The sequence below is a fragment of the Geotrypetes seraphini genome, chromosome 5 (assembly GCF_902459505.1).
Source record: "Geotrypetes seraphini chromosome 5, aGeoSer1.1, whole genome shotgun sequence".
In the NCBI taxonomy this organism is placed as follows: Eukaryota; Metazoa; Chordata; class Amphibia; order Gymnophiona; family Dermophiidae; genus Geotrypetes; species Geotrypetes seraphini.
This window is the reverse complement of record NC_047088.1, coordinates 251047481-251070295: the sequence shown is the minus strand read 5'-3', so window position 1 is coordinate 251070295 and position 22815 is coordinate 251047481. Positions and strand designations below refer to the sequence as shown.

At 39.4% G+C, this 22815-nt stretch overlaps 1 protein-coding gene across 9 annotated transcripts in view; it reads right to left on the bottom strand.

The window, feature by feature from the left end:
- Positions 1-22815, bottom strand: part of IQCB1 (IQ motif containing B1) — a 105737-nt gene that overhangs the window by 5644 nt on the left and 77278 nt on the right. For all 9 annotated transcript variants that reach the window (XM_033944839.1, XM_033944840.1, XM_033944836.1 and 6 more), the window contains 2 exons: positions 16837-16979; positions 5385-5533 (listed from right to left, as the gene is read on the bottom strand). In XM_033944839.1, coding sequence (XP_033800730.1) covers positions 5385-5533; positions 16837-16979 — 292 coding nt within the window. The remainder of the gene's footprint in view (positions 1-5384; positions 5534-16836; positions 16980-22815) is intronic.

The window sequence follows — 22815 nt, the reverse complement described above, 5'->3', positions numbered from 1 at the left end:
GTCATTTGCAACATGCAGCCCTGTAGGCAGGAGGGAGTGGGCTTCCCTCCTAACGTTTTCTCATCTGAAGGTACGAGGAAGTCCGGGGATGTGGGAGGGGGACCCAGGAATGTGGGGAGGATGTGTATGTGTGTGTGTGTGGGGGGGGAGTTAGAGATGTCAGGGGCTGACGGGGAAGGTCCGGGATGACGGGGATGTTGGGGATGTCAGGAGGATGCCATAACATCAGACAACCTAAGTCTCTGTGGTTACCACTAACTTGCTTACATCAACCCTAATGGTTTTGGGGGAGCTGTAGCTTGTTGGTTTTCCTGTAGTGTCAGTAGACTGTGATGCATTTCAAATTGATGTAATAAGATATACTAAGATGAGCACATCATTTTACTTACATTTTTAATGCACAATTTTATGAGGTAAATTTAGCTTAAAATTTAATAAAGTTTTTAATTCACAAAATAGATATCAAAATAGTGCATTTTTATGCAAATCCCATCTAAGAAAATAAGTTAGCAATGCTTTGCAAAGTAGGGAAATGTGTTAAGCAAAAACACATAGTAAAAAACTTTTTTAGGTATATTAAAAGAAAGAAACTGGGAAATGAATCAGTTGGACCGCTGGACGACTGAGGGGTAAAAGGCGCACTCAGGGAAGACAAAGCAATAACGGAGAGATTAAATTCATTATTTGCTTCGGTCTTCACTGAGGAAGATGTGGGGGAGATACCAGTGTAAGAAATGGTATTCAGTGCTGTTGAGCTAGAGAAATTGAAACAAATCTCTTTAACACTGGAAGATATAATGAGGCAATATGACAAATTGACCAGTAGCAAATCATCTGGATCTAATGGCATAAACCCCAGAGCACTGATAGAATTTTTTTTTTTTAATTCTTTATTCATTTTCACTTCAATTAACAAGTATACAATATGATAACTTATACTATACAAAATCACTTGTACATTCTTAACCATAAATCTTAAATACTTTAAATTACCCCCATCCCATCCTCCCAGCCCTCCCTATATCAATAATATGATGATAGGGTCCACCTTGGGGGTTAGTGCCCAAGAAAAGGATCTGGGTATCATCGTAGATGATACAATAAAAGTTTTCACCCAATGTGTGGCGGCGGCCAAAAAAGCAAACAGGATGCTAGGAATTATTAAAAACGGGATGATTAACAAGACTAAGAATGTTATAATGCCCCTGTATTGCTCCATGGTGCAACCTCATCTGGAGTATTGCATTCAATTCTGGTCTCCTTATCTCAAAAAAAGATATAGCGGCACTAGAAAAGGATCATAGAACAGCGACCAAGACGATAAAGGGGATGAAACTCCTCTTGTATGAGGAAAGACTAAAAAGGTTAGGGTCTTCAGCTTGGAAAAGAGATGGCTGAGGGGAGATATGACTGAAGTCTACAAAATCCTGAGTGGAGTAGAATGGGTACAAGTGGATCGATTTTTCACTCATTCAAAAATTGCAAAGACTAGGGGACACTTGATGAAGTTACAGGGAAATATTTTTAAAACCAATAGGAGGAAATTTTTTTTCACTCAGAGAATAGTTAAGCTCTGGAACACATTGGCAGAGGTTGTTGTAAGTGCGGCTAGCGTAGCAGGTTTTAAGAAAGTTTTGGACAATTTCCTGGAGGAAAAGTCCATAGTCTGTTATTGAGAAAGACATGGAGGAAGCCACTGCTTATCTTGGATCGGTAGCATGGAATGTTGCTACTCCTTGGGTTTTGGCCAGGTACTAGGGACCTGGATTGACCACTGTGAGAATGGGCATCTGGGCTTGATGGACCATTGGTCTGACCCAGTAAGGCTATTTTTATGTTCACCTAGGACAATGCCTGCCATGCCTAGAAGGGGAAGACTGTTTGTGCTTCTTAGCTTTCTTATTTGCTGCCTACCCCCCCCCCATGGGAAAGGCTTAGAGGGTGACAATGTCAAGTATTGCCTTTGAAGAGAGCCTGATGCTTGACACTCTTTATGTGGCGTTGGTGCATGCGGTGTTGGGTCCTGAATCTCTTGTCATGCTCGATGTTGAACCAAAAAAAGTCTTTCACAATGAAGTTGTTAGGCTTTAAGTGTCCTCTTTTGCAAAAACAGACAGAGATCACAGCAAATGTCCTAATGGTCAGGACTCAGACTCTGAACACACCAATTATGGAGGTCAGAGCCTGAAATGGTCCGATTACACTGAGTACTTTTCTTGAAGTCACTTGGCACTCTCTTTGACATGGAGGGAAAAACAGCTGATGAGAAGTCAAAAGGCTCGATGGCCCAGGGAGCTCAAGTGAAAAGTATAACGAAAACCATTAATGCTGCCTAGGGCAAGAAAAGGTCTCCAAGTGGCCTGAAGGCCAAAAATTAAAAAATGAAGAAAATGTAACAAATTTGGAGGAAAATCTAAAAATGAGAAAAATGAAGGAAGAATTATGAAGAAAACTACAATAAAATAACAATGGTAAGGTACAAAAATGTATCTAAGTTTGATGCGCTGAGGAGAAACTGAAAACACAGCTTCACAGTTTCAAGGAAAAATAAGAATTGATGGTCTCGTGAGCCAATGTCTGGCAGGAAAGCACTGGCATGTGTTTGCATGTGGTATGGGCACTGACTAAAGATTTAAAGTGGGAGCGCACTTGGCAGTGTTTACCAGGATTCCATGGATGATGACATCATCCACATGTGAGAATATTATATCTGTTTATCTTCGGAGAAGAAAAATTACACTAGGAGACACAGGACACAAGTAAATTCTCCATTCACAAGACATTTGCCCAAATAAGACAAAAGATAGAGCATTGAGCTTTGCCAAGGGTATCACAGCATTAGCTAAGCTATTAATGGCAGCAAGTTCTCCTGACTCCATACTATGTGGAAAGAGATCCTATCTCAGTGTTCAGATTTATATTGCTCCAGAAGTAATCCCACAATAATTTTGCTCCAGAAGTAGTCCCACAATAATTTTGGTATTGCACACACATAATCATTCCAAATTCGGAGTGAGTCAGCATTACTACAGAATCACTCTTGCCAATGACTGAGGTGCACAATTATTATCAACTTTCAGCAATGGAGGAAATGCAAGGACTAGGTCACTTCTCATGGTAGACTCAGGGGAGTTCTTCCCTCCTTGCTCAAAAAGTTCTGATTTTTCTTTCTGGCTCCAAAATACTGGAACTATTGGGACCTCCTAGTTGACACAGGATGATGATATTGATTGAACCCAATTTAGCAGTAGAAACTACATGGCTTATCTTGATTTTACTTTTTGCTTCTCTTGGCCATTGTTACAACCTCCTAAAAAAAAAAATCCACTGCAGAGCTCAAAGAGCCAATGTTTTATCAGCAGCCATCTTAATTCCTCCCCACTACATAAATAGGTAGACATAATTCCCCTCCCCTCACAAACCCTCAGGTAATCTCAAACAATTAGGCTTAACTTCTACCTCTAACCCAGTGGCATAGCCATCGGAGTGCCTGGCCCTCCCAGTAGCAGCACATCTATGATGTAGCTGGAGGGGATTCCCAGCCCCACCAGCTAAAAACTCCCCAAATCTCTCCTCCTGTGTACCTTTCGAAGAGCCAATCATTGCAGGCATTGAGAATATTAATAGTAATATTAAGGACTTCAATATAAAAGGGTTTAGCACACCAATTTACTCACATTTTTGCTCCAACCCTTTTTTTATTAGCCTATGTTCACTTTTACATTTCCCTCCCGTGCCCTAAATATATCACTAGAACACCTCTTCTCAAAGGAACAAACTGAGGGTGAAGAATTTTTAGCCAGCTGATTAACCCGGGTAAAACACTTTTTTGTTTTGTTTTAAATTTTTTATTCATTTTTCATACTACAACAAGTGTATCATAGAAAGTTATACGATCTCATAAAATATACACTTGATTTTCCTTCATGTATCACTGTAAATACAATATATCATTCTAAATTCATGTACAATAATATCTGAAAATGTATGTATTACATAATATGTATAACAATTATTACTAAAATTTAAAACTGAGACCGCTAATCTATGATTGGTTAGAGGATATCTTCTGCTCAACCAATGAAGTCTACAGGAAAGGGAAGATGATTGGATGCTTTTAACTTCTTGTCTGAGTGACTGAAGGTGTGGCTTTGGATGCGGAGGGGAGGTAAAACACTTTTTAACTTGTGTAAATGGCTTTGAAAAAAAATTGTCCTCACCACTTACTGCTCTACTTAAACAAAGAATGACAATAATCCAAAGCACCCATTTCACCACCTTTATCATTACATTATGCAGCCCCCCAAAGACCCATTTATTCACATTAGTCTTTCAAGATTCCTAACCTGGGGGTCCTTTTACAAAGATTAGCACACGTTAAATGTTAAGGCGCCCATTATATTCTATGGACGCCTTAGCATTTAGCGTGCCTTTGTAAAAGGACCCCTTGGATTGCTGAATTTACCATTGGAGCTTTTTGCTGCAACAAAATACAGTGGTGCCTCGGTTTACGAGTGCACCGGTTTTGCAAGATGAGCAACACATTTGCAAAATCGGTGCCTCGGAAACCGAGCATGGCTCAATTTACGAGCGCCCCCCCCCACAATCCGGCACCCTCCCCCCCCGCGATCTGGCACCCTCCCCCCCCGTGATCCGGCCCCCCCCCGATGTGATCCGGCACCCCCCCCCCAATGCAATCCGGCACCCCCTGACGCGATTGGGCACCCCCCACCGCGATCGGGCACCCCCTCGCCGCGATTGGGCACCCCCCCTGCTGCTTCTTACCCTCATCTGGGCACCGGCACCAGCATGTCCTGTGCTTGGTGCCGGTGCCTGAAGATCAGCCTCCTCTTCTGCTGGGCCTTGAGCATCTGAGCATGCTCAAGGCCTGCGAGTTCACGTTCATGCTCAAGGCCCAGCAGAAGAGGAGGCCGATCTTCGGGCACCGGCACCAAGCACAGGACATGCCGGTGCCGGTGCCCAGATGAGGGTAAGAAGCAGCGGGGGGGGGGGGTGCCGGATCGTGGCGGGGGGGGGGGGGTGCACAATCGCGTCGGGGGGGGTGTGCCGGATCGTGGTGGGGTGGTGCCGGATCGCAGGGGGGGAACTTCGGGGGGAGCAATGCCAGTTCTCAGGGGGGGGGAACACATCAAAGTGAGTTTCCATTATTTCCTATGGGGAAACTCGCTTTGATAAACGAGCATTTTGGATTACAAGAATGCTCCTGGAACGGATTATGCTCGTAATCCAAGGTACGACTGTATAGTGTTCTCTGACCTTTCCTTGCTACATCTCAAATACATAGGTCTTTTTGCCTTTTTAGCTTGTAAATTGGATGAGCAGTATAGAAATATGAAAATAAACAACTGAATGTAAAGACTTACAGTTCTCTGAATAGTGACAGCTGCTTTGTACTGCTTAAGAGCTTGTCTCTGCTGATGAAAATTTCTCCTTTCCTTGTAGCCTCTCCAGTGCCTCTGGATCATTAAGGCTGATTTCTCCTGCATTTCTTGCATGTGTTTATCCACCTGGCCTAGAGAAAGTAACATGAATAAAATAATGGGAAGCAACATTTTTATATGCCATATTACCAGTAAGATAGTCAACAAAAATGCAATAAGTAACAGATATTTTTCAAAACGACAGCTGATTTCATGCTATCATTTTTACAACATTTAAGTTGATCAAATGTTTTTAATGCAAGAAAGGTTTTTCCATGTACTGTATAACATACTATGCTATTCTCACAAATCATTCTATCTTCCTGACAAAGTCTTACTATTCTCTTGTAAATCCCCATAGCATTCAATTTCTTATATTCCACAATTTTCAACAAGGATTAAATGTGGCTTACAATAAGATTTGTAACAGACATAGCAGTTAGCAGTGGTTACAATTGGTCAAAGGTATAAGATTACAGAGAGAAAGATCCGGCGCTGCCTAAAGTAAGATAGTAGTTACAAAGGGTGTGGCTTGGACGCGAACTCTGATGGTTGGGTGAGAGAGTAGCTCCGCATAGACAAGCTATATATATAAGAAATACTACCAAAAAAAAATATATAATTAAAAAGAAATTACTGAAATATATTAGAACATGGCTTCTAGTAAACAAAATAAAGCTGATTTGGGAGCCGGAGTATCTAGAACAGGAAGCAACAAGAGATCAAAACCAGAACCGGTTACACCCTCTAAAATGCCGCTGCCATCAGACAAAAATCCCGACGTTATGGAAGAACTGAGACAAATAAAAGAAATTGTCTTAGATAGTAACAAAAAATTACAAAAAACGATTGAAGAAGCCGCAATCCTTACAAAAAGAGTGGACATGACAGAAAACAGAATTTCTACATTGGAGGATAATTCAAAGCAACTAAACATAGATATGAGATACAGCAAAACCATATGGAAAGAGGTGACAGAAATTAAAAGAAATCTTGAAGATAGCCGGAATCGTGAGCGAAGGAATAATTTAAGAATTATTGGACTACCGGAAGGAGTGGAAAAAAACGATCCGATTGCCTTTCTGGAAAATTTTCTACCTAAAGTATTGCCACTAAAATTTAAAACAGAATTAGAAATCGAAAGAGCACACAGGATTCCAACACAAAGAAATAATACTCAAACGGGACCAAGGACTTTAATATTTAAACTTTTAAGGCATCAACAAGCAATAGAAATATGTCAACTAGCCAAGGAAAACAAAAATCTCAAATGTCAAGACTCAAAAATACATATTGTCCCAGATTTTGCGAAAGAAACAGCATCAAAAAGAAAACAATTCCTGGACATGAGACCCCAACTGAGATCTTTAGGAGCTAGGTTTGGGCTCCTTTACCCAGCGGTAATGAAAGTTACTATCGCTAACAAAACTCAAAACTTTATGGACCCCAAAAAACTACAGGAATTTCTGGATCAACACGATCAACCAATGACAACTTAAAGACATTTGATGGCTACTTTTTAATATTTATAAACTTATATATACTTTATATAGTAAATAAATCTTTCAATATAGAAGAAAAATTGAAAACATCGGTTAAAGATTCAAAACTTTCAAGACAACGGAAAATTTGCACGAGGATCGAATTAAAAATTTAAACAGCATGCAACGTTCTCAATTGGAAGCAAAGAAGAAATAAAAATCTGAAGAAATCCACAAGATTCAATTCTAGAACTTTAAAACAGAATAGACTTACATGCAAGAGTGTGAATTGGACAGAGATCCATCTTGAAATGGTGACGAAGGATGATTTTCTCTTTGACAAAAGAATAAGGGATGTGCTGATTGGATAGAAAATATTGGGGGCGGAGTATAGAGAGGAAAGAGAGCCATTCTTCAATCATATTATGATTGGTTTAATCGAATAATTTCCTGTAAGAGGCGGTGCTTCCGGCTAAACTTGCGTTTCAAATACATTATATTGCGTTTCAATAGAAAAATATATACAAAAAAAAAATTTGTAACGCAAGTTTTTGATTTTATTTTAAGGATTCTCTTATGCCTCATATTTATTTCTCATATAATTTTAAAATAACAAAATCTGATACTTAGAAATATTAGTAATATAAAAAAACGAATTTCTTTTTGATCTCAAAATTTTTTTTAATTAAAAATAGAAACACTTCATCTATCTATAAGAAAGATTCCTAAAAACATATTATTGTATAAAAATAATGCACATGAACGTAGAAGATGAATAGTCTTTTATTTTTAAATAATATACTTAATTATTTAATTACTTAAGTTTTATAAATTGTTTATCATATTTAAAATATTATATACAAAAATTTATATAATATGATGATATATTTTTATATATTATTTCATTTGGAATGAGTTATCCTTATAAACTTAAAAATATACAAAAATGGAAAAAAAAAATCTTTTATATTTTAAGAATGACCAAATTAATGAAAAATGTTTATGACCAAGTTTTTTATATATTACTTTGATTTAAAATCTATTGATATTGAAAAAAAAAAAAATTCTGGTAGTAATTTAGATAAATTTATTAATAGCTTGGGGGAGTTATTTAAATCTAACCTCAATCTGCGTATCCAAGTTTTCGTAATTAAAATGGGAGGGATGGGAGGGAATAAAAGGGAGATATATAAAAAAAGGATGGGTGAGGGGGGGGAAAGGATATAAAATATTTAAATTATTGGGAAAATTTTTATCTTAAAATCATTTATTGTTTATTATCTAAAAAATTAAAAAAAAAAAAAAGATAAATGGATCTTAAAATAATGTCCTTGAATGTTAATGGTCTAAATCATATGATAAAAAGGAAAAAAGCACTATTATTTTTAAAGAGGCAAAATACAGATATATGCTTTATACAAGAGACCCACCTTTCACATATTGAATCTATTAAACTAGAAGGAGGTTGGGTCAAACATTGTTTTTTCTCACCAGCTGTAGGGAAAAAAGCGGGTGTTGCTATTCTAGTAAATAAAAAATGCTCTGCTACATTCAAATTAAAAGCTTCAGATATTCATGGAAGATGGGTAATTGTGGAAATGAATATGGGAAATACTACCATGACGTTGTTTAATATATACGCCCCTAATTCGAACCAAAATGAATTCTTTAAAACTCTTCAACAACTGATCTTACCACTGGCTACTTCAAATCTTATAGTAGCAGGGGATTTCAATGCTGTAATGGATCCTTTATTAGATAAAAACCCAAGTAGAGTTATGAAATCTATGGGATTAGAAAATTTGATTCAATCTTGCGATTTAGCAGATATATGGCGAATACTTCATTTTGATGGTCGGGAATTTTCTTTCTGTTCTCATGTTCATAATTCTTTTTCAAGAATAGATTATATTTTTACTTCAAATCATCTAGCACATCAGGTGACACAGGCTGCCATTGATCCTATTATTTTATCTGATCATGGTGGAGTATGGATCAAAATTAAAATCATAGATCAAAATAATAATAGACCAATTTGGAAGTTGGATAATACATTGTTAGCTGATCCAATGTTTTGTGAAAATCTTCTAACAAAAAAGAAATAATTTTTTCAAATAAATGACAAAGATGAGATTAATAGAGAAATTCTATGGGATGCTTTTAAGGCATCAATTAGAGGACAAATAATTTCTTATTCGGCTTTTCTTAAAAAACAGATTAAAAAACAATTTTTAATCTTAGAAAAAGAGATTAAAAATTTAGAATCAAAACTTTCTATTCAACAAGAATTATTAAAACTAAAAGGTAAATATAATGAGATCTCATCTAAAATGATCAGGAAAGATTTATTCTCTCAGCAAACGTTGTATTATGGTAACTCAAATAAGTCGGGAAGAATATTGCCAAACTATCTTAAAGCAAAAAAAAGGAAAACAAAATTAATTGCTATAAAAGATGAAAATGGTGACACATTTACACAAATTGAACCTATTTTAAAACAATTCCTAAAATTTTATAGATCTCTTTATTCTTCCGAGACTTATTTAAATAAAGAAAAAGATGGTTTAGAATTTTTAAAGATGTTAGAGGGTCCAAAAATTCCTGAACGAAGTTCAGAAGAACCAATATCACTAAAAGAATTAGGAACAGCTTTGAAATCCCTTAGAGTTGGAACCGCTCCAGGTGGTGATGGATATACAGTTGAGTTCTATAAAACATTTCAAAATTTTTTATTACCCTATTTATTAAATCTTTATCAATATCAACTTAATAAAGGTTGTATTAACGGCACTATATCAGAATCTTTAACTATTGTTTTGCCAAAACCTAATAAAGATCCCACTTTGGTCTCAAACTACAGACCAATATCTTTAATAAATGTAGATGGAAAATTATTAGCAAAAATACTTGCGTTAAGATTGGCTAATGCTCTCCCCCATATTATAGGTATGCATCAAATAGGATTTGTTGCTCAAAGACATTCATCTCACAATACCATATGCTATAACATTCCATATGCTATATTTAACAAAAAAAATGAATGAACCTACTTTTGCTGTTTCATTGGATGCAGAAAAGGCTTTTGATAGAGTAGAATGGCCTTTTATGTATCAAGCAATGGAATGGTTTGGTATAGGTCCTGGATTCATACAAATGATACAAACATTATATAACTCCCCTTCTGCTAGATTATATATTAATAACACGTTTTCAGAAAAATTTAATCTACAGAGAGGAGTTAGACAAGGATGTCCCTTATCTCCTTTGCTGTTTGATATTGTTTTAGAACCCTTAATATTAGCTATCCAACAAGCAAAAGAGATACAAGGTATACCTCATTCAGACAGAGAATATAAGATATCTGCTTATGCAGACGATTTACTATTATATTTGAGGAATCCAGAATCCACCATTCCATATCTACTTGAACTGATTGAGAAATTTGGAAATTTTTCAGGATATAAAATTAACTGGAATAAATCAGAGGTTCTTCCACTAAATATACATTGTACAAAAGGTATATTTGATACATTCTCTTTTGTTTGGAAGGAAGAGTCTATTAAATACCTTGGAATTTTGATAACAAAAACAGTAGATGAAACAATGAAAATTAATGAAAAATGTTTATTACAAAAAGTGATAGAAATGTGTGAGCAATGGAATCCTTTACATTTATCTTGGTGGGGAAGAATACAAACAGTTAAAATGATGATTTTGCCTGTAGTTTGCTACCAAATGGGGATGATACCAGTTTTCTTTCAAGAATCTTTTTATACAAAATTAAATAGGATTTTGACAAAATTTATTTGGCTTGATAAAAAACCAAGAATTGCTCTAGTGTCGTTGCAAAAACCAATTAAGGAGGGAGGGGTAAATTTTCCCAACTTTTATAGGTATCATCAAGCCTATATTTTACGTCATGGTATGTATTGGATCCTCCCAGAGCCCACTGATAATATTCCAGATTGGTTCTGGTTAGAATGGAGACTTATGTTTCCATTACGTCTTAGTCATGTAATTAGTATCAAAATGCCAAGGTTATACAAAGATCATAAAATATTTATGAATACCTGGAAAACTCTAAGATACATAAGTAATCTAACTCATATTCCAATTAGTAAATCAACTACTCAAACGATATGGCTAAACCCCAAGATCAAGATTGGCGGTTTTAAAGTCATCTGGAAACACTGGATGATAGCAGGTATTCGTATTTTGGATGATGTAATAAAAAATGGAAAGTTGCTGGAGTTTTCACAATTGCAACATAATTTTGGTCTTAATAAAACACAATATTTTAAATGGTTGCAATTGAAGCAGTCTATTCAGGTAGGGTTCCCTGAATGGAAAAACCTTACTAAATATCACAGTTTGGAATTCTTGTGTTTCCAGATGGACTCAATAGGACATAAAGCCGCACAGTGGTATAAAATAATATCCGGATTTATAAATAAAAAACCAAAAAATGGTCTTAGAGACATTTGGAGCATTGAGATAAAGCATCAGATTAGTGCATCTCAATGGCCACGGCTTTGGTCTTGGAGGTTAAAATGTACAGTGTCAGCATCTATGAGACAAACTTGGTTTTTTCTTCTACATAGAGCTTTTTGGACCCCTGTTCGTTTACAAAAAATAGATAGCTCAAGATCTAATAGATGCTGGCACTGTCATACTGAAGTTGGGACATTAGACCATCTTTTATTCTTTTGTCCATTTATCTTATCATTCTGGAAATCAATTTGGCCCCAAATTAATAGGATGTTAGAAAATCCGGTAGCCTTGACATATGATACTATATTATTTGGAACAACCATGAGAACAAGAAGTCAAATTTCATCAAGTAATAACAAACTTCTATTTATTTTAACTGGAATAGCAATACAACAAATCACATTCAATTGGAAACAACATGACAGATTAAACTATATTTTCTGGTGGAATTCGGTATGTCACATATACAAAATGGAACTCACTATTGCAACACAAAAAGGATATATGAATAAATTTCAAAAAATATGGGGACCATTAACAGATTTTTGTAAAGAATGAAAAATTTTCCCATAATTAAAATATGTGATAGGAAGGGAAAAGGGAGGGGAGCATATTTATGGTTATTACAAAATATTTCAATAATTTAAATTATTATACCAATAACAGAAGGGAATACAATAAAAATATGTATTATTGACTGGAAGGGAGGGGGGAGGGGATGGGAAACTATTATATTCAATATGTATTATATAATTTAAAATTCTTATATATTAATCTGTATTTTATACTTTGCTTCAAAAATAAAAAAAATGTTTTACTGATATTTATTATGAGTTTATCAAGTGTGTATATCCAAGTTTTAATTGAGCTTATGTAATCCACTTGCTGTAACATAAGAAAATGAATAAAGATTTATAAAAGATAGTAGTTACATTGGAGTGTCTAGAGTACAAATGACCATTCTTTAGCATCCCTCCAGACCGCCACAGATGGATGGGTTCACGCTCTTCTACCAGCAGGTGGAGAGTGAGAAAACACTGAATTCTATTAGCAGTATAAATGGGCTGTACAGTCCCTCTTAGAATCAGTCTGTTCTCAGTCTCCAGCAGGTGGAGGTGGTAAGCCTGTGAAGTCCTGTTCCCTTCTTGGTCTTTAGTTAGGGTCTGTTGGAAAGGACAAGCGATGGCTTTCTGGCTGTTTCTTGTCTGGACAGAGCTTGGGTCCTGAAGGGGTCCCATTTAACCTTGGGGGTGTCACATGTGGGTGGCTGACTCTCTCCCCCATTTTCCCTCAGTTCCCCAGTTTTTATTTAGAGGTGCCTCAGCTGTACGCCTTGTCTGAGGGCACTGACTACAGCTTGGAGAGCCAGCGAGATCTGCTTCTTTAAGAATTAAAATTAAAAAATAAATCCTGAGGCAGAGCCATTGTTTTTTCTTAGTGCCTGTCTGAAGGGAACTTTTCTCCCTTATAGCTAATCGGCATCTGAATTGAGCCCGCCTTGTAGTTCACAATGAGCATTTCTTGGCCAAGATCTCAAAGAAGCCGGAGCCCGTCATTTTTGCTCACGGCCATGTGAAATGGGAAACCCTCGTTGGGGTCGGCTTCACATGCCGGCAAAAGGGATTCTCCAATGGCCGCAAAGGGAGAGTTGGTGGCAGGGAGGCCCAGGGTTCCCTAACTGCCTAAGGCACTGTAGATTCTCTAGCTGTCGCGGCTGCTGGCAGTGTGGAGCTCTGGGGTTCCTTTTCCACCAAAAGCACTCAGGATCTTCTCGGGGTTTTCTGGGGATTCCCTTACTGTAACTTTATTTTTTCAGGCATCTTCAGTGAATTCGACCTCAGGGGAAATTCAGCCCTTCTGTTGAGCTCCTGCTTAAATTAGAGAGGCTGGAACAGGTCGTGCAGGCCTCTTCCTAGGCAGTTGCGCATGATTCTAATCTAATCTAATCTTCCATTTGTGTGTCGCACATACCTATACAGGCTCAAGGCGACAGATCAAGGAGGAAGGGGGAAAGTAGTAGGGAAGGGGGTATGGAGAAATAAGAGAGGGGAACCAGAAGAAGGGGGAGAGTTATACAGAAACTAAGACTGTTAGTTGTCAAAGAGGTGAGTCTTCAGGTTTTTTCTGAATATAGTGTAGTTTGTCTCTGTCCTGATAACTTCTGATAGGTCATTCCAGGTTTTTACACCCAGATAAGTTAGCATAGAATAGAAAATTTGCTTGTAGTGGAGGTTTTTTGTGGATGGTAGATTTAGTTGGATACTGTTAAGGATTCTTTTTGATGTTGACCAAACATTAGAGAATAATTGGATGAAAGGGGCTGCTGAGCTTCCGTATAGGATCTGGTGTAGGATACAAGACGATTTGAAAATTATTCGGGATGATATTGGGAGCCAATGTAATTGCCTGATGAAGGTTGTGATTAAGTCAAATTTCTTTAATTTGTAGATTAGTCTAACTGTTGTGTTCTGGATGATTTGTAGGTTGTGGATGAGAGAGGTGTTGATGCCAAGGTAGGCGGAGTTGCAGTAGTCCAGTTGAAGTAGGACCATCATCTGAACGATCAGAGCAGAAGTATGATCTTGTGAGTCGCAGTTGATGCATAGTGTAGATGGTCTTTTTCCAAAGGTTAGATATTTGTGGTTCCATTGTGAGAGTGTCGTCTAAGATGCAGCCTAGTACCTTGGTGGATTTTTCCATTATGAGAGTAATGCCTGATGGAAGAGTGAGGTTACGTATGACATTCTGTTGTGCGGTGCGGAAACCAATGGCTTTGGTCTTAGTGGCGTTCAGTTTCAGCTTGTTGTTCGTTGCCCAGGTTTGAATTTTATCTATATTGTTTGAGATTTTTTCGGCAATATTAGGATGGTTTTTGGTTATGGGAATGAGGAGGAGGATGTCGTCAGCATACAACAGTACCATTTCATTTTCCTAATTTGATGTGACCCAGCGAGCTCATGAATAAATTGAATAGGATTTGGGATAATGGGGAGCCTTGTGGGATGCCACAGAACGTCTTCCAAGGGTTGGAGTATGATTCTTGCCTTTTGACTATGTATTCATGATTTTGTAGGAAGTCGGCAAGCCAATTCAGTACAGTTCCTGTTATACCAATTTATGAGAGTTTGGTTAGGAGTAATTGGTGGTCCACTGAGTCGAAGGCTGCGGAGATATCAAATTGGAGTAATATGGCCTGATGAACCAAACTTAGCAACTGTTTGATTTTAGTGATTAGGGTGATGATGAGGAGCTTGGTGCTGTGCTTTTTTCGGAAGCCATATTGGAATGTATGAAGGCAGGAGTGTTTCTCTATGTAAGAGGTTAGCTGCTTGCTGACATGGGACTCGAGGATTTTAGTGAGGCTCAGAATACCAGCAATCTGTCTGTAGTAAGATGCTATGGAGAAGTCTGCTTGGGCTGTTTTCGGTATAGGGGTTAAGGCTATTTTTCTCATTTCTTTGGGTAGGTGCCCTTGGTTGAAGGAACTATTTAACAGATTGGTGAGCCAGTTGATGATATGATGTGGAACTGCTGAAAGAAGGTATGATTCTGTCTTGCCTGTGTGGTTTTCACTGGAATTGTGCTGGCTATGTAGAAAGCATACTGCCTGCACATAGCTGGCAGTCCTGTGATTTCCCCTGTGGTCTCGGCTCCATCCAGGGTGCCTATTTCTTCAGTGCCAGTCCCCCCTGTCTCCTCCTAAGCAGCAACATCTCTTGTGAAAGGATGTGGCTTTTCTGGTTGATGATGTGTCACCCGATGAGGATCTGGGTCTCTCCAAGGATCTGCAGGACCTTCAGAGGGGAGGGCAGATGACATGGGTGACTGGATGTCTGAGCTGCTTGTGGGGGAGGACACTTTGGTTGTATGCATTTTTCACTGGGAGGAGCTGCAGGAGCTCAAATTCAAGTGTCTTCTATTTTGCATTTTGAGGATAAGTCCAAAGAGGCCCCTTGTGTGGTGAATCCTCTTTGAGGGATTTGGACGGCCTCCCATTCTTTTTCAATGCAGCAGGATGTATAGGATATCGTGCACACTCAGGGGAAGACCATGGATGCCCCTTTTCAGCTAGCATGGTCTATGTCCCTTCTTTACCCTATTCCTGATTCCGATAGGGACTCCTTATATCCGCTGGCTGTGGACACAGTGGTTTCAGCCATTGTTAAGAGGCATATGGTTCTGGTGGAGGGGAGTTCAGACCTGGGGGACCTCCAGGAACGGAAGATGGAGTCTCTTCTTAAGTTTTAATATTGCTGCCTTGGCAGTCCAGGCAACGATTTGTAGTGGTCTGATGGCCAGGACCTGCTTCCGTTGGGCCGAGCATGTGTTGGATAGAGAGTCCAATGACTAGTCTCTGGTGAATCTGTTGAGCATTTGGGCACAAAGGCAGCAGAACACATTTTTGTTGGGGGGGCCCCGAAAGCTCCGCTTCAGACCCCGCCCATTTTTTCCATTCATTTTTCCATATATACATACAGTATAATCTTATTAATAACACATAATGGTTAACCACAAAATTAAACTACACAGAGCACACTTCTCAACATTCATTCCTACCAGAACACCTGGCCTTGGTCCCACGAGCCAACATCAGGCAAGAAGGCACCGGTGTATGCGTGGTATGGGCGGTCTCAAAACTTTTCAAAGTGACAGTACACTTTTGCACTGTCTGTACCGGGCTCTATGGATGAAATCACCCACAAGTGAAAATATCTGCCTGTTGTCCTACACTTTTTACTTTTACTTAAGTAATAAAACATACATTTAATTTTTACTTTTACTTAAATACTTTGACCTAGTATTTTGAACAACACAACCAAGAAAGAATGATTACTGTCCTAAGTGATACAAGGTATGCAGTTACAAAGCATCCTCATATTCCTGGCCAAAGCAGACATTTTCTGAGGCTTCTATCCTCTTGGCCAAAGAGCTAGCAAATTTTATGTCACATGCCATTAGAAAGATGTGTAATGAAGAACAAAAATCCAGTAGCTATAGAGGCACTTGGCTAATCCCTAAACCCCACTATTCAGTCCTACAGATACTCAGGGGCTTTTTATTAAAGCATATTAACATGATAGGGATTAGCACATGCTAATCGTTAACCCAGTAGCTCTTGCATTAACTGGATAGTATGTAATGGGGTAGGGAACTGGCATAGTCTGCACCTTGCAATTAACATGTGGTAACTCAACAGGTAATAAGTCTCTCTGTATTATCAGCAGAGCTGTTAATGCATTCTCATTGTATTTTCCCTGCATTAACTGCATGGGCAGATGTTGGCAACAGTAATGTAAAGACTTGGCACAAACTGCATATTGATTGCATAACTTTATCACACTTTAGTGAAATGCTCCCACAATTGTTTGTTCAGGACCACTGCGATGTGGGGTGTCCATAAGGAGGTAACCAGTATCACATACCAGCATGAACTATTTCAAGTAATGTCAGCTGTTTTTCATTAAATATTCTCATAGCTCTTCGCCTCTGAAGATGAAGTTGTTGTTTGAGTTCCTCCTCTTCTTTCAGTCTTTTAAAATGAAGCCATTCTTGCTCACGTTTAGCTCTAAAATAAAAGAAGATCAATTAACCATAACCCCTTGTATTTTTCAAAGAACTAGGGGACCCTTTTTGGTCACAATCAAATTGGATTATCCTCATGGTAAAAAAGGAAGGGGAAAAAAAGAAGATTCTGACTACATGAGAGATTAACTTTCCTCTCTGCCATGCAGCATCTCCTCTCTCTCTCTCCCTCCCCAACTCTCCTAGCCACAAGGATCTCTCCTGTGTGTGTGTCTCTCTCTTCCCCCCATCCAGCATTAACTCTTTCCTCTCTTCCCTTTTTCCTACCACTATCATCCAGCATGTCCCTTCCCCCTTCCCTATACTAACCATCCAGCATGGCTTTCATCTTCCTTTTCCCCACACCCCAACTATCCAGCACAGCCCCATCTCCTGCTCTTCTTACCACCACCACCATTCCATATTGTTCCATTTGTCTCCTTTATCTCTTCCTCTTTTTCATTCACATGGTCAACAGGTTGCTGCTTCGCCTGGTCTGCATGGTGGCAAAGGCAGCAACAACAACTAACAAAAAGCAAGCACATGCTCCTCAGTTCGTCCCAAAGCAGTTGAAAACCACTAAAATAGGAAAAAAAGACAGAGGAGGGGCACGGGGAACTCTCTGATGAATCCAAATCTACTCTGCTAGTACTCATAAAACAATTAAAGAAAACAACATGGTGGAACCCAATAATCCACTTACCTGAATACAACCAGCACTAACACTTATGTGATTTTTTTTTTTTTTTTTTAACAATCAAGAGACAGATCTAAAACCTCTCATCTGGTGGAAATATCTCCAGACATTGTGGAGACCTTCTGGTTGGTCAGCACTTAAATTCAGATCTGTTTGACAGACGAAAGTCAACATCTAGAAATAAACATGAAAGAACATGAAACATGAAAGAAAGCAGGCTAAATCTAAATCTGAAAGAGCAGGCCTTCGAGACTCATAAGCCTTTCTACTAGAAAGAAGATTATCAAGGTAAGAACCTAATCTTCCCTTCTAATGCAAAAGGCATAAATGGGTCTTACCAGTGGGATTTACCAAAGTAGTCCCCTGAGTCTAGGGCAGGGCAGATGAACCTGCTGCTAGCACGAAGGACCCAAAAGCAGTGTCCAATCATGCTGCCACATCCACCCTGTAAAACTTTGTGAAAGTATGGGGGGTAGACCAAGTAGCCGCCCTACAAACCTCTTCAGGCACAACTGCCCAGGACTATCCATAGCCCATGAAGAAGCCATACCCCTTATAGAGTGTGCTCTCAAAGAGATTGGTGGTTGCTTACCATACCCAATATACACTGAAGAAAAAGCCATACAAATTGATCTTGAAATGGAAGCTTTGGAAGCTGGCTTCCCCAGGTGACTAGGACTCATTAGTACAAAAATATGATCCGAGACGAAAATCATTTGTCACCTTGAGGTAATGAAGAAGAAACCTAACACCCAGCAATGCCAACTTTGTTCTTTTTCTCCAAACCTGTGGAATGAAACATAGGCAGCTGGACTTCCTTATTTACGTGGAAAGCTGAGACCACTTTTGGCAGAAAAGAAGGTACCGTGCAGAGTGAGAACCCCTGCTTCTGTAATCCTGAACTCTCTGCTCGACAGAGCCTGTAGCTCCGACATCCTTCTCGCTAAAGTAATAGCTACTAGAAAAATTGTTTTGAAAGTAAAATCCATCAGTGACGTCTCTTTCAATATTAAGGTTCCAGGTTGGAAATGGCCGTCGCACAGGAGGATGCAGCCATGTTGCTCCCTTCAAAAATCATGCTACATCAGGATGGGAAACCAGACACTTCATCGCTCAAGCTGTCTGTCAGTGTACCTGCAGGGGGCAATAGAATTCCAGCTTGTACCCTTCTTGAATGATGTTCAGCACCCAGTGGTCTGAGCAAATCCTTGCCCAGGCCTCCCAGTAAGCTGACAACTGTCCTATCTGCAGGAGATCGGCTACTATCCTGGCATCATTGTGACTTCTTGGAGGCTGCTGCGGGGCAGGAACCTGGTATTGGAGCTCTCCTAGAGCCTCTGAACCTCTATCTTAATTCTTGAAACAATCTCTGAGCATAGGACCTTGCTGAGAACTGACAAAATCATTGTGAACCACAAACGTTCCACAACCACTACCCCCAGGGGCACGTGGTCTACTGTCTGGTAAAGTTTTAGGATGATGGTCTGACACACTGGCCATAAGATCATTCAAGCTCTTGCCAAAGAGCATAAGGCCCTTGAAAGGAGGGCTGCTCATAGTAACCTTGGAAGCACAATCTCCTGCCCATTGTCTGATGCAAAGCATTCTACGGGCAGAGAAATAATAAGCAGAAAACTTTGTTCTTGACTCGGAACATATCATAGAGAACATCCGCTACATAATCCACCCCCAAAATTAGCAGCTGGGGGTAGGTAGAGTCTGACGCAGGATTCGGTATGCACATGCGACAACGGAATCCGCTGCCACGAGCCCCAGAGCCAAGGCCTCAAATTGCCTCTTCTCCTCTGATCTTGCATATCCTTTAAAATTACTCCATCTTCACTAGGGAGAGAAGTATGTTTGGTAACCTGCGTCCCTTTTGAATTCACGTTAGGTGGGACAAACAGTTCTTGGAAATCTGCAGCCAGCAGATACAACTTTGACATAGTCCTGGTAATCCGCAAAGGGCCCTCTGGAGTCTCCCATTGCTTCATTAACATCATTGTAAAGTCTGGATGCAAAGGAAAAAAGGTGGTCTGAGACTTAGAAATGCTCATGACAGAACATGTAGCAAAGGAGGTTTATGGGGGCTCAAGCTTTAAACTCATGAGGATTCAGGACCAGATTCTCAAAACTTAAGGTTGCCTTTAACTCAGTCGCTAAACCGGTTCCAGCAGCATGCAAATGTAGTACGACGAGGTCATTAATATTAAAATGAGCACTCCAAACAATTCTCTATAATCGCTGAGAGATTCTCTAATCTTGTGTCACATTTGTGGTCAAAATTTGCTGATAGCTCTGAGCTGCATTAGTCTTACGCCGAGAGGTTGGATAGGCTGGGGCTCTTCTCTCTGGAAAAAAGGAGGCTCAGGGGAGATATGATAGAGACCTTCAAGATCATGAGGAGCATGGAGAGGGTGGATAGGGACAGATTCTTCAGACTGAAGGGGACAACAGGTACGAGGGGGCATTCGGAGAAACTGAAGGGAGATAGGTTCAAAACAAATGCAAGGAAGTTTTTTTTCACCCAAAGGGTTGTGGACACTTGGAATGCGCTACCGGAGGAAGTGATCAGGCAGAGTACGGTACAAGGATTCAAACAGGGATTGGACGGATTCCTGAGGGATAAAGGGATCGTGGGATACTGAGAGAGGTGCTGGGATGTATCACAGGTATAGAAAGCTAACCAGGTAATAAGTATAGAAACCCAACCAGGTCGTGCATGTGCAAGACCGGAGGGTTAGGACTTCGATGGGAAGCTAGGACTTAAATGGGAAACCAAGGTGGCAAGGGGACCCCTTCTGGAGATTCAGACAGGTCGTGACCTGTTTGGGCCGCCGTGGGAGCGGACTGCTGGGCAGGATGGACCTATGGTCTGACCCAGCGGAGGCACTGCTTATGTTCTTATGTTCTTATGATCAGGCACCAACAGGAAAGTAAGATTCGACAGCTCAGACTCCCCTTCCACCAATGCAAATTAAAAAAAAAACCAAACAAAAAGCATCAACCCCAAATTGAAGATTGGCAGGAGAGATGCCAACTCTCTCCTGCCGCTTCGCACAATTACCCCACACTGCTAACCCACCCCCCACAGCGGGAGAGATGCCCACTTTCTCCTAGGGTTGACCAACCCCCCCCAACAACTGCCCCTGATGACACCCCCCCCCCACACACACACACACCTTATTCAGGAAGTCCGGCCAGAGGGACGCCTACCTGCTCCGGCTAGCAGGTCCGCCTCTTACAAAATGGCGGGCCTTTCCTTTCCCGGTGCATCCTGGGATGTGCCAGGGAGGGGCCTATGGCTCTGATTGGCCTAGGTGCAACCTCATTTGTATGCCCTGTTTTTAGAGAATGACTCGCTTTTTTAAAATCATTACAAGGAGAGCTTCGACAGCTGCCAGTTTAAAAAGGTGGCATATTGTTGAGTCTTCCCCCTAGACCAGGGCCATCACGGACCCCTGACTGAAGGCTCCTGTCTGAGACCCTGAATTCCTCCAAGTGAGGATTCATTTTGAGGGAATAAAGGCATAGAATCTGACTTCCAATCATCCCAGTTGTTTTCTGACCAGACCTACTGATCAGGAATAGAAACCTGCAGGGGGGAACAACATTCTGCGAGGGAAAACCTCTGTGCACAATAAGTAGTGTGACCCCATATGGCACAGATGGGCCTTTATAACTCATAAAAGCTTCAAACATATGCTAGACAACATCAAGTGGGGAAGGAGCGGATGGAGGAGGGTGCTGGGGGGAGGGAAGGTGGCGGCAAGAGAGGGGTGCCACCGTCCCGGGCGACTTTCAACCTCGCTACACCACTGCACATATATACACACACTGAATATATTTAGCATTTTGGACTAATACATGGGAGTAAATAATGTTTTAGTAAATGTTTAATCACTGAAGACAAAATTATAGAAGGTTCACGAACTGTATGTTTTCTTTATTTGTGTTAAACCCTGAAATGTAAGCTTGTTTTCTATGAGATAAATAAATGTCCACAGAAACAAATGACTACAAACGTCATGCTATTTAATAATAATAATAATTTTATTCTTATATACCGCCAAAGCCATGAAAGTTTGAGGCGGTTTACAACAAGAAGTGCTGGGCAATCAGCGAAGAGTTTACACTACATTGTTATCAAATATAAGCCATGAAGATTCAAGGCAGTTTACAACGAAAGGAGCTGGACAAACAGCGAAGTGGTCACAATATAAAGTCATCGAATACAACAAGAAGTGCTGGGCAATCAGCGAAGAGTTTACACTACATTGTTATCAAATATAAGCCTTGATGATTCGAGGCAGTTTACAACGAAAGGAACTGAACAAAAAGTGAAGTGGTCACAATACAAAGACATTGCATACAAGCTCAAACAGCAAAAAAGGAACAATAATAGTTATTAATACAGTTTCAAAAATGGCGTTTAGAATCCAAAAGTAGAGTAAAATAACTCAGCATAGGGGAAAACCCTTTTATAAACTTTCATAGAATCAATCATTGTACCATCTTGTTAGAATAAATGATTTTTAAATAACTTCATAGATTCATAAGTAATTCTTAAATCTCCATGATGTGAAAATAAAGTCCAAAGTCCAAAGTTTTGTGAAAAGCTAATATAAGTAAACAGATTTAGTTTCAATGTCTCTGCAGCGGTGACCCCGCTGGGTCACCGCTGCAGAGACATTGAAACTAAATCTGTTTACTTATATTAGCTTTTCACAAAACTTTGGACTTTGGACTTTATTTTCACATCATGGAGATTTAAGAATTACTTATGAATCTATGAAGTTATTTAAAAATCATTTATTCTAACAAGATGGTACAATGATTGATTCTATGAAAGTTTATAAAAGGGTTTTCCCCTATGCTGAGTTATTTTACTCTACTTTTGGATTCTAAACGCCATTTTTGAAACTGTATTAATAACTATTATTGTTCCTTTTTTGCTGTTTGTGCTACATTTCCTTTGGAACAATATTCAATTTATTCAATTACCCAGTTGTATTATATTGCATACAAGCTTACAGAAAGGAAGAAGAGGAAAGTTTATGAAAATTCTTAGGTTACAATTCGATTAAACAGATTAGTTTTTACAGATTTTCTAAAACTGAGGTAGGATGAGGAATGCGTGATA